The sequence below is a fragment of the Oryctolagus cuniculus genome, chromosome 13 (genome assembly GCF_051225735.1).
Source record: "Oryctolagus cuniculus isolate XC-2025 breed Fujian yellow rabbit chromosome 13, ASM5122573v1, whole genome shotgun sequence".
NCBI classification, from domain to species: domain Eukaryota; kingdom Metazoa; phylum Chordata; class Mammalia; order Lagomorpha; family Leporidae; genus Oryctolagus; species Oryctolagus cuniculus.
Window position 1 is genome coordinate 20767705 of NC_142879.1, and position 12432 is coordinate 20780136.

Genomic DNA, 12432 nt, shown 5'->3' on the forward strand with positions numbered 1-12432 from the left:
TCAAAGAGCTCTTGCCTTGCCTTCCACTAGGCTAGTCCCATCAGAGTTTACACAGAAGTTAGGGAGTGTCTCAGAAAGCTTTACCTCTTGGGGCTATCATTTTTTTTTTTAAACTGGCACACAAAAATGGTCCGGAATCCTGGGCTAGAGTGTGATGTGGCAATGCACGGAGACGGTGTGTGAGGAGGAGGTCGGGGCAGCCGTGTCGCCGGCACCCCAGCCCTTCCTCAGCAACCCTTCTCTGCTGACGACAGCGCCCCTGCTGTGCTACCAACACCAGACCCTGAGAAGCTCTTCCTAACCCTCTTGCCCAGCCTCTGGCGACCCCGTTCCACTTTCTACTCCTGTGAGCAGTCCTCTGCCCTGTTTCTGCCCCTGTGTTGTCACCCCACGCGCGGCAGAACTTCACTTGCTGACGAGGGAGGTGCTTGGGCTCGCATGTCAACCACCTGCTGTTTGCTTTTTTAAAAAAACATGAAATAAAAACAAAAATTAAAAACTCCGAGGGAGCAGCATTGTGGCACAGTGGGGTTAAGCTATTGCCTGAAATGCCAGCATCCTGTATGAGTGGCTGTTCAAGTCCCGGCTGTTCTACTTATAATCCAGCTCCCTGCTAAGGGCCTGGGAAAGCGGCGGAGGATGGCCCGAGGGCTTGGGCCCCTGCACCCATCTGTGAGACACAGACGGAGCTCCTGGTTCCTGGCTTTGGCCTGGCTAGCTCCAGCTGTTGTGGCCATTTAAGGAGTGAACCAGTAGATGGAAGACCTCTCTCTTTCATCTCTCCCCACTCCCACCCCCAATATGCTTCCTTTCAAGTAAAGAAATAATTCTTAAATTTCAAAAACTCTTGCTCTTCTTCTAAGACCAAAGTAGGACCAAACATTTCCAAACGGCCAGACCTCAGGGAAGCTGGGCTCGGCTCTCAGTTCACGGGACTGGTAGCACCTGCCTCGACCTCCCACACTGTTTCTTTATCTCCAAACATGAGCAACCAGCCAGGGGCCTCACAGAGCCAGTCAGCTTTGACACTGTGTGATATTGGGGCTGGCGCTGTGGCATAGCACGTAAAGCCGCCGCCTTCAGTACCGGCATCCCATATGGGCACTGGTTGGAGACCTGGCTACTCCCCTTCTGATCCAGCTCTCTGCTGTGGCCTGGGAAAGCAGTAAAAGATGGCCCAAGTCCTTGGACCCCTGCACCCATGTCGGAGACCTAGAAGAAGCTCCTGGCTCCTGGCTTTGGATCAGCTCAGCTCTGGCCGTTGCAGCCATTTGGGGAGTCAATCAGCAGATGGAAGACCTTTCTCTCTGTCTCTCCCTCCCTCTGTCTGTAACTCTTTCAAAATAAATAACTAAATGTTAAAAAAAAAAAAAAAAAAAAAGAAGAAGAAGAAGGAGGAGGAGGAGGAGGGCCGGCGCAGTGGGTTAACGCCCTGGCATCCCATACAGACTTTGGTTCAAGACCTGGCTGCTCCACTTCCAGTCCAGCTCTCTGCTATGGCCAGGGAAAGCAGTAGAGGATGGCCCAGGTCCTTGGGCCCCTGCACCTGCGTGGGAGACCCGGAAGAAGCCCCTGGCTCCTGGCTTCAGATCGGTGCAGCTCCGGCCTTGGCGGCCATCTGGGGAGTGAACCAGCGGATGGAAGAGCGACCTCTCTCTCTTTCTGCCTCTCCTTCTTTCTGCGTAACTCTGACTTTCAAGTAAAGTAAATAAAATCTTAAAAAAAAAAAAAAAAAGAAACCGTGTGATATATTGCGAGTCTTTCTCCTTTTTCCACACATTCTTCTCGGGCTCAAGCCCATCAGAGAGATGGAATGATTGAACATCTAGGAGTGACAGAGCACAACAATATCGATGTCCTCACGTGCTTAAAGAAAAGCATTACCTGGTCCCTGTGGCCAGCTTACGACCCAGGCAGCGGGCGTCTCGAGATTTGCTTTTGCTTGCAGAAGGCTCAGGTCTCTGGCAAACAGAAAGAAAATGTCCAGAGAAATTTGTTCCCAGCGGCTTACCAAGAACCCTGGTGGCAGTGCTTTTTGTTTTTCTGTTTGATGTTTATTTTTCATCCAGAGACAGACAGAGACAGAGAAAGAGACAGATCTTCCATGAGCTGGTTCACTCTCCTAACACCCACAACAACCAGGGCTGGGCCAGGCACAGAGCCCAGAAATCCGCTCGGGTTTTCCACACGCGTGGGAGGGGCTCAAGCAGGGTGCACTGGGAGGAAGCAGAGGGGCAGAGACCCCCACTCAGGCGCTTTGGCATGGGCTGTGGTGAACCCCCAAAGTGGTGGCTTAACTTGCTACACCTGCCCTGACTTTGGTTTTATTCCACACAGACACACACACAAAAAATCACTTAATCTGAGGATTGGTAAAAGTGTGGGCACAGCAGGTTGAATGACTGAATTGTGCTTCATAGCACAGCGTTCGGGTTTCAAGCCACTGTTTGGGTTTACACATCAGAATGCCTGGGACTGAGCCCTGCCCCTGCATCCCATCCAGCTTCCTGCTAAGGCATCTGGGATGCAGCAGATGATGGCCCAAGCACCTGGGTTCCTGCCATTCACGTGGGAGATCCAGACGGAGCCCCAGGCAACCGGCTCTATGGGCATGTGTGGAGTGAGCCAGTGGATGGAAGATGGCTCTGATCTCTCTCTCTCTTTCTCTCTCTCTCTGCCTTTCAAATAAACAAGTAACTTTTTAAAAACCCTGCCAAATAGTTTAAACAGAAAAGTTCAAGTTCGCCTCTATTCAATAATGAGAAAACATCCAAGTTCCAAAGAGCAGTAAGTTCTGTACTGCGGGGACTCCCACGAGAACGACAGGTGCCGGAGAGCAGGGCCAGGTGCTGAGAGCGGCATTCTGCTTTTCCATAGCAACCCCCTGTTTATTGCACTTGTTTATAGCTTGGAGCTTTTTTATGAGCAGGCATCACTGTTAGACAAGGAATGAAGGCATTTAGAACAACAAGGCGGCTACAAAAAGGACTTGTAAATAATTTAAGAAAATGAAATGTTGCCCTGTGAGAAGAATAGAGACCACAGTGTTTTTCTTTTTCTTTTTTCAAATAATAGTTTTGGGGGACAGCTCTGCGACACAGCAGGTTAGTTAAAATCCCAGCCAGCAGTGCCAGCATCCCATATGGGTGCTGGTTCGAGTCCCCCCTGCTCCATTTCCCATCCAGCTCCTGGCTGATGGCCTGAGAAAGCAGTGGAAGATGGCCTAAGTCCTTGGGCCCCTGCACCCACGTGGGAGACGTGGAAGAAGCTTCTGGCTCCTGGCTTCAGCCCGGTCCAGCCCCAGTCATTGTGGCCGTTTGGGGAGTGAACCAGCAGATGGAAGACTCTCTCTGTATGCCTCTACCTCTCTCTTTCTGTAATTCTGTCGTTCAGGTAAATAAAATAAATCTTTTAAAAAAGTCTTTCAGGTTATTATGTTTCCAGCGAGGTGGAAAGGCTAACACTTCGTTTCCTCCCTGTGAGGTAGAAGAGGCAGTGACTTACACAGCAAGTGATCAGACTGCTGCTGCACACCCCAGCTGACCGGTAGCAGCAACAATGGCTGCGATACTGACAATCCCGATTAACTTCATGCTGCGTTCCCCTCCTGTGTCTGGTCTTCCTTAGTTGTTCATATTTAAGAGTCAGGCTTTCCATCTGCAAAAGCCTGCCATGTCCAGGCAACGTGAGGATGGGGTATTTGGCAATGTTGCTAAGCACCTGCTACCTGGAGCCAGGTACTACTCATGTATTAACTCACTCCTGGGCTGCTCCACAATACCTGGGAGGCACCATTGCTGTGCCGTTGAAGAGTCTGAGGCACAGAGAGGTTGAGTAACTTGCCTGGGGTCACACAGTATCATCAATAGAGAGTGATGTTCTTAAACCACTACAGGAAACTCTTCTCTACCCTTCAGTTTCTAAAATTAATTTCCTGGGGCCAGCACTGTGGCGTAGCAGGTAAAGCCGCCATCTACAGTGATGGCGTCCCATATGGGCACTGGTTCAAGACCCGGATGCTCCACTTCCAATCCAGCTCTCTGCTGTGGCCTAGAGATGTAGTGGAAGATGGCTCAAGTCCTTGGGCCCCTGAACCCACATGGGAGACCAGGAGGAAGCTCCCAGCTTCGATTGGTGCAGTTCTAGACATTGCAGCCATTTGGGGAGTGAACCAGTGGATGGAAGACTCTCTCTCTTTCTCTGCCTCTTCCTCTCTGTAACTCTTTCAAGTAAAATAAATAAATCTTTAGGGCCGGCACCGTGGCTCACTTGGTTAATCGTCCACCTGTGGCGCCAGCATTCCATATGGGCACCGGGTTCTAGTCCCGACTACTCCTCTTCCACTCCAGCTCTCTGCTGTGGCCCAGGATGGCAGTGGAGGATGGGCTAAGTGTTTAGGCGCTGCACTCCATGGGAGACCGGGAGGAGGCTTCTAGCTCCTGGCTTCAGATCAGCGCAGTTCCAGCCGTAGCAGCCATTTGGGGGGTGAACCAGTGGAAGACCTTTCTCTCTGTCTCTCTCTCACTGTCTATAACTCTACCTGTCAAATAAAAATAAATAAATAATCTTTTTAAAAATAATAATAAATAAAATTAATTTCCCTCCTGCACATACTTGTTTCTTAAGCATATTATTTATTTATTTGAAAGGCAGAGAGGCAGAGAAGCAGAGACAGACAGACAGATCTCCCATCCACTGGTTCACTCCCCAAATGCCTGAGTTGGGAGTGGGCCAGGCAGAAGCCAGGAACCAGGAACTCCATCCAGAGCTCTCCCACATGGTGGCAGGGACCCAGGTGCTTGGGCCATCACCTGCTGCCTCCCAGGGTGCATCAGCAGGAAGCTGGAGTTGGGAGTGGAGCAGGAGCTCCAACCCAGGCTCTCTGATGTGGGATGCAGGTATCCAAGCAGGGTCTTTGTTTTTTTTTTTTTTTTTTTAAGATGCATTTATTTATTTGAAATGCAGAGTTACAGAGAGAGAGAGAGAGAGAGAGAGAGAGAAATCTTCTATCCGCTGGTTCACTCTTTAAACGGCCAAAATGGCTGGAGCTGGGCCAAACCAAAGCCAGGGGCCTCTTCCAGGTCTCCCATTTGGGTGAAGGGGCCCAAGCACTTGGGCCATCTTCTACTGCTTTCCCAGGCCACAGCAGGGAGCTAGATCAGAAGTGGAACAGCCGGGACTCGAACCAGCGCCCATATGGGATGCCGGCATCACAGGCAAAGGCTTTACCCGCTACACCACAGCACCGGGCCCCCAAGCAGGGTCTGAAATGTAGAGCCAAACACCTGCCCCCTGTGGGAAATCCTTGCTACCCTCATCCACATATATCTCTCCTTTCTCTATATCTCTTCAGCCCTAATGTACACGTTTGTACCGTGCCTGGTAAATGTGAAGTTTTATTCATTCACTCAGCAAACATCTGCTGAGTGCCAGGCCCAAGGCAGCTGTGCAGATTGCAAAGGGGCCCCACAGCCTCCCTCCCCGAACAGCTCGCCGGCAGCCCGGTTATTTACTAAGTGTTTGCACTGGCTTCCTTCTCCCCTCATCAGGCCACCTGCTCACCTGCTGGGTTTCAGGAGCTGTCTTCTACTTTTTTTTTTTTTTTCAAGATTTATTCATTTGTTTGGAAGGCAGAGGCAGAGAGAGAGAGAGAGGTCTTCCATCTGCTGGTTCATTCCCAATAGCTGGAGCTAGGAAGATCCGAAGCCAGGAGCCAGGAACCTCCTCTGGGTCTCCTATGCGGGTGCAGGGGCCCCAGGACCTGGACCATCTTCTGCGGCTTTCCCAGGTGCCGCTAGCAGGGAGCTGGACTGGAAATGGAGCAGCCAGGACTCGAACCTGTGCCCATATGGGATGCTGGCACTGCAGGTGGTAGCTTTACCTGCTATGCCACAGCACTGGCCCCTGTCTTCTACTTCTCGTAGATCAAGTCCCAGTAGCTCACATTTGGGGCCACTGTTTCAGTGTCCGCCCCCCTCCAGGGACCCCAGGACCCCTGATATGGGAGGAGCCTTTTGCACCTGCGGTGCTGCCAGAGGCTTAAGGACACAGCAGGCAGCACCTGGGGCCGCTTCAGCAGGAAAGGACTGACCGGCACCAGGACACAAAGCCACCAGGACAGTCCAGAGCAGACGTTCCTACAGCGCCGCTGCAGTGGAGACCGGACTGGGTGTGTGGAGGCGGAGGCGGCACACGCAGGAGTCAGGAGCTTGGTCTCAGCGAGGGCGTCGTCAGGACACCCCAGCGGCGCCGCAACCGTGGCTGTACCTGGGTCAGGGCCGGTTGCCAGGTCCCAGGGACCCTGCCCGAGGGGCGTATGGGAGGGGGAGGGCGTGGCCTGCTGTATAGGGTCGTCTCCAGCTCCCAGTCACTCCCTTCCCTGCACAGGTGATGGGACAGCTGTAGCTCCTCCCCTTCCTGCCAGGCAGGGCCTCTGCCTGTGGTGGGAGGCTGGGACCCCCAGCACCACGGCGGGGGAGACAGCACAGACTTACATGCCAGGACAACAGTTTCCTGGAAGATGGAACTGAAGGCTGTTGAGGGAGAGACACTTAAAACCATTCCCACAGAGGTGCCGCGTGGGCTGCGGACGGCTTACTCACCCAGAGATATTTCAGGCTGTTTCCAAGGGGGTGGGGAAACTATTGTATACACAAATTCTTATTTATCTTAACCTTTTAGCTTATGGGAAACTTCAAACATATGCAAGAGTAGACAATAGTGTAATGAGCCTCTACACAGCCACGCCATGCAATTTCTCTTTAGTTAATTCTCTAAAATTCAAAAATAGCTATATTAAAATAAAATCTGTGGGGGTAGGGACCAGCACTGTGGTGTAGTGGGTAAAGCTGCTGCCTGCGGTGCCAGCATCCCATATGGGTGCCAGTTCGAGTCCCGGCTGTTCCACTTCCGATCCGGCTCTCTGCTGTGGCCTGGGAAAGCAGTAGAAGATGGCCCAAGTCCTTGGGCCTCTGCACCTGCGTGGGAGACCCAGAAGAAACTCCCAGCTCCTGGCTTCGGATTGGCTCAGCTCTGGCCATTGAGGCCATTAGGAGAGTGAACCAGCAGATGGAAGACTTCTCTCTCTCTCTCTCTCTCTCTCTCTCTCCCTCTCTCCCTCTCTCCCTCTCTCCCTCTCTGTGTGACTTTGTCTTTGGTAGAAGTCTGTTGCAGAATAAACGATTTCACGGCTCTTGGACAACTCCCGCTTCCTCCTGATCCTTCTCTCTTGCCACCAGAAGTTGGGGTCTTTTATTTCCTTTTCTTTTTAAATTTCATTTCCTTGCAGTCATTTATATAGAGAGTTCTCCCACAACATGGAAACAGCAGACATTTTGATTTCCATAAATGGAGCAATTGTGATCCCTCCACGGGACAGGACTGTGTGACGGGGATGTCGTTGTGGCACAGCGGGGTCAGCTGCCACTTGTGATGCCAGCGTCCCACGTTGGAGTGCTTGGGATCGAGTTCTGCCTCTGCTTCCAACGCAGCTCCTTGCTAATGTGCCTGGAAAGCAGCAGATGATGGCCCAAGTGCTTGAGTTCCTGCCACCCACATGGGAGACCAGCTGGAGCTCCTGGCCCCTGACTTCAGCCTGGCCCAGCCCTGGCTGTTTCGAGCATTTGCAAAACGAATCAGACATGAAAGTCGCTCTCTCTCTCAGCTGGCACTGTGGCCTACTGGATAAAGCTACTGCCTGTGAAGCCAGAATCCCATAAGGGCGCTGGTTGGAGTCCTGGCTGCTTCACTTCTGATCCAGCTCCCTGCTAATGACTTGGGAAAAGAAATGGATGTGGGAGACCCAGAAGAAGCTCTGGATTCCTGGCTTTGGCTTAGCCCAGCCCTGGCCATTGTGGCTACTTGGTGAGTGAACCAGCAGATGGAAGACCTCCTCCCCGCTCCCCCATAACTCTGCCTTTCAAATAAGTAAAATAAATCTTTTTTTTAAAAAAAAGCTCTCTCTGTCTCTTTAAAAAACATAAACACGCCTATGTGATGAGAAAGGGGCCGTTGATGACACAGGTTATAAAACTATGGATGGCTTAAAGCTCCGCTGGAGAAACAAACACTGGAGAGAAATAGCAACAATGAAACCGATTTTTGCATCAAGTGGTGCATTTGTAGCTGATTTATAGCCCATCGTTAAAAACCTTCCTTTAATGCGGCAGTAATATGATTCTCACTGCAAACAACACCGACAAAGGAATGAAAAAATATCGGTGTTCATTAGAGCAGCGGCTCAGGGAGGGTACACAGCCCCCAGGGGAGGTGCAATGACTTTGCTTGGCTGTCCCCGCGCCCAGAGCCAGGAGCTGCAGAGACCACTACCTTGGCCAAGCTGCAGAGCCCGGAGCCAGGGGACTCGAGACTTCGACCCTCGGCGGAGCATCCCACCAGCCCGGGGCTGCCCTCGGCTGTCATGCCATACAGTAAGCGCCACAACACCAGCTGACCCCTACGTGGCATTCCCCTTTGAAGCTCTTTGCATCCTCAAAGCTGCCCTATGAGGAAGGCGCTGTTTGTGTGCCTGCTTTACAGAGAGGAACTGAGGCTTGAAGGGCCCGACGGGGAGGGCAGGGTGGCGAGGAAAATGCCCTGGACTTTGCTCCCAGAACCCCTGATCTGCCAGCAACCAGGCGGCGGCACCTCAGCCAGCACTGGGGGCCTGGACAGTGGGACAGGGGGACAGTGTGACAGTGTGAGAGTGGCAGTGACAGCGAGTGTGACAGTGAGACAGTGTGACAGCGTGAGAGAGTGACATTCCTAGCTATTGCACACATTTGACAAATGAACAGAAATTCCCTCTCTGTCTCCCTCTGCCCATCAAATACATAAAAACTGGGGGGAGCACCACCTGCGCCAGCCTCGTATCTTGCGCACTCACTGACTCCCTGACAACGCTAGGAGGCCACTGTCAGGGCCACGGCTTGTGGATGAGGAAATAAAGCTCATGGGGCTGACTGTGTGCCCCAGGCCGCACAGTGGACAGCGCAGCCACACCGACGAGGCCCCGGCGCTCTGGGCTGCAAGTGTCACAGCATATTCTGAAAACGGCTTCCTCCACGCAACAAATTGCCAAGTCCCGGCTTTCCTGGGGAAGCAACCTCGGTATCCATTCGTGCTATTCTTAAACGTTCCGGGTGAGGTGGTCTTTCAATGGTGGACAACTTTGGGCGAATTCTGGCCTATTTGTGTTTCCCATATTGAATCCGCCAGTGGGTCGTGTGGGGGTATTATGTCACACTGTGCCATTTTATAGTTAACTATGGAACACTGGACCAGTACCCACAGCCAGAAGGAGCCAACGTCATTTTGTATTCTCATTAAATCATTACGCATCAAAAATTGCACTTGGTTTTTGAAAAATGATCTACCTTGTCTGAAGCCATTACTAACTGTCCCTAGAGAAGTGCAGTTTGTTTGTGTGTCTTCAGGAAATACACGGAGATACTTCAATAAGTACGTGGAAAATGGGGCAGGCACTGGGGCAGCAGTTAGGATGCCGCCTGCGTCCCACAGCAGAGTCTGGGGTTCAAGTCCCCACTCCGCTTCCGACCCAGCTTCTTGCTAATGCACACCCTGGAAGGCAGCAGTGTAGGCTCACGGACGTAGGTCCCTGCCACCCGGGTAGGAGACCCAGAAGAACTTCTGGGCTCCTGGCTTTGGCCTGGCCCAGCCCTGGTTGTGGCAGGCATTTGGGGAGTGAACCAAGGGATGAAAGATCCTATCTCTCTCTCCCTCTCTGTCTCTCTCTGCCTTTGAAGTAAAAATAACGAAATAAACTTAAATATATGTATAAATTCATCTTGGTGCAGAAAACTTTGAACTCCACACATTCCCGTGAACTTCTGGAAGCCGCCTCGTCACACGGGTTTCACACGTGTTTGGCACCGAAATGAACTTATGTTTTCAGTCCACTTCTCCTGAACTTTTGGAAGAATGCTGGTGTTTTTTGGAGCTGGCCGACGTTCTGTGAGTGACTCCCACGGGGGTGGGGGTCTAGGGAGCCCCCACGCGACCTCCTCTCAGTCTTGCGTGACTTCCAGTTACTGCACACAGGGAGTCGGAAGGCAGAGACCCCCCAGGGCCTGAGACATTTTCCAATCACTCTAATTCATTAACGCAAGGTTTTTTGAAAACCTTGTAAAATCCGAGATCTTTGCAGACAACACACTGAGCTGTCTATAGGCAGGAAAAGCACTTTTTACTTGGAGCTCACTAAAATGGAGTCAGCCCCAAATCCCCTTTTTGACTGAAAACAAGGACATTCATGAAAGATCTTACAATAAGACTGGACTCTTATTTCACTGTTGGTATGAAGCTTCATCTTAAATACTGTGTTTTCTTAAGCTAAGTAATGCTTTGGAATTAATTGAACAACCTCATCACACTAATAAAAGGAAGATTAAAATAGGATAGGAACCTCCTCCACTTGAGAAAAGGCGGCTTTCAAAACCCACACCAAAAGTCCCACTCAAAGGTAAAACCTTAAAATACTCCCTTTAAAATCAGGATGTCGGAAAAAACACCCACAATTATCACTTGTGCCCAATCTGGCTGTAAAGAGGTCTTAGCCAGCACAGCAAAACAAAAAGCAACAAAAGGCATAAAAACCGGGCTACAGAGGGATCTGGAGAAAAATTATTATAATTGCCAAGAGTTCATTGTTATCATATCAATACACAAAAGCCAACCTCATTTTTATAAATCAGCACAACCCATTTAAAATATAAATTTAAAAGACATTACTTCCATTAGCAACCGAAATTAACAGCCTACCCAGTGATAAAGCTGACAGAAGATAAGCATGGCCTTTATTGAGAAAATGATAAGCCTCATTAAAGGACACTAAGGAAAACTTCCACGACCTTAAAGAAGTTAAAATACCCATTTAAATATGCCCAAGGGTGCGGGGTTCTCAAAAATGCCTGGAAAATGCCTATTATGTGAAAACGATGCACAGAGTTCAAAAATTTGTGCGCTAAAATAAACCGCTTAATTCCATCTTTCTGCGAACTCCTTGAAGCACGGTAAATGTGGGACTTGACATACGACAACCAGATTGGAAGAGACAGGGTCACTGCTCAAACGGAGCTGGGACTACTCGGGGCACACGCACTTCTCCCGGCACCCCAAACCCCACACAGCATACTTAAGTATTTCCATTTGAGAGGCGGGTGTGGGGCAGGGAGAGAGAGGATACTCCCTTCCCCTGGTTCTCTCCCCAGACGTCTGCTGCTGGGGTGGGAGTCGTGCCGTGGGTAGGGTAAGGGGCAGGAACACTGGAGCCCACACTGCTGCCTCCCAGGCTCAGCAGGAGCAGGAAGCCAGGGTCAAGGGCAGCAGCCAGGACTTGAAACCAGGTCCTCCAATATGGTGTGTGGTTGTCCTAATTGGTGGACTGAATGCCTGCCTCTGGGTGTTGTAATACACTCAACAGCAATAAGAAGGCTCTGAACAGGGGCAAGAGGGGCCGGGGACCTCGGGACCCGAGGCACAAGAAGATGGGAAGCTTCCTGGATGTCCTCTTTCCTTAACTTATCCCAGCCTAGTGCTGGAGGAGCTGACAACCTGGGAACTCCAACGGATGCAACCCCTAACGCCCACCCTGGGAAACAGGGGACAAGGAGAGGGGCAGCCTAGTAAGATGGAAGTCTCTGGACACCAACAGCTCTACTCCAGCCAGCAGCTCACCTCCCCCCCAGCCAGCCCGGAACCTGCACTCCCATTCCCAGGTATGGGGCCCTCCTGTCCCCGGAGGCCGCCGGGGAGCCCCTTCTAGCAGCTCACACATACACCTGGCGTTCCCACTGGGGAACTTGGGCTTCTACCCAGCTGACTACAAAGCGCCACTGCTCCCCCCAACCTCTGTCTCCCAGCAAGGCATAGCAGCAGGGGTGCTGAGATGGAGGGTTTACCAGCATTCAGGGGCCACTGCTGTGGCATAGGGGTTAAGTTGCCGCTGAGGACGCCGGCATCCCATGTGGACACGGGTTCTACTCCTGGCTGCTCCACTTCCTGTCCAGCTCCCTGCTAATGCACTTGGGAAAGCCGCAGAAGATGGCCCAGGTGCTTGGGCCCCTGCACCTACGTGGGGGACCCCAATGGAATTCCTGGCTTCTGGCTTTGGCCTGGTCCAGCCCCGGTCATTGCAGCCACTTGGGGAATGAACCAGCAGATGGAAGGAAGGTCTATCTCTTTGTAACTCTGCATTTTGTATAAATAAAATAAATCTTTAAAAATGCATTTTAAAAAACAACATTTAGGGTTTATAACTTGAGCGAGGAAAGATGGATAAGAGACACCAACACCATGGCACGAATGTTGGATTATCTCACAGGAGTTTAAAGCACTCATCATCAAATGCCTCGATGAGCAATATGGACATGTTTGAAACAAATGGAAAATAGGAACTCTCTGCAGAGAAGCAGA

The 12432-nt window shown here is 51.3% G+C and overlaps 1 protein-coding gene across 1 annotated transcript in view; it reads right to left on the minus strand.

Annotated features, from left to right (window-relative positions):
• The window catches only part of LEMD1 (LEM domain containing 1), a 35688-nt gene that overhangs the window by 1286 nt on the left and 21970 nt on the right, over positions 1–12432 (minus strand). The window contains exon 5 of the mRNA XM_070055183.2: positions 1885–1961. Coding sequence (XP_069911284.2) covers positions 1885–1961 — 77 coding nt within the window. The remainder of the gene's footprint in view (positions 1–1884; positions 1962–12432) is intronic.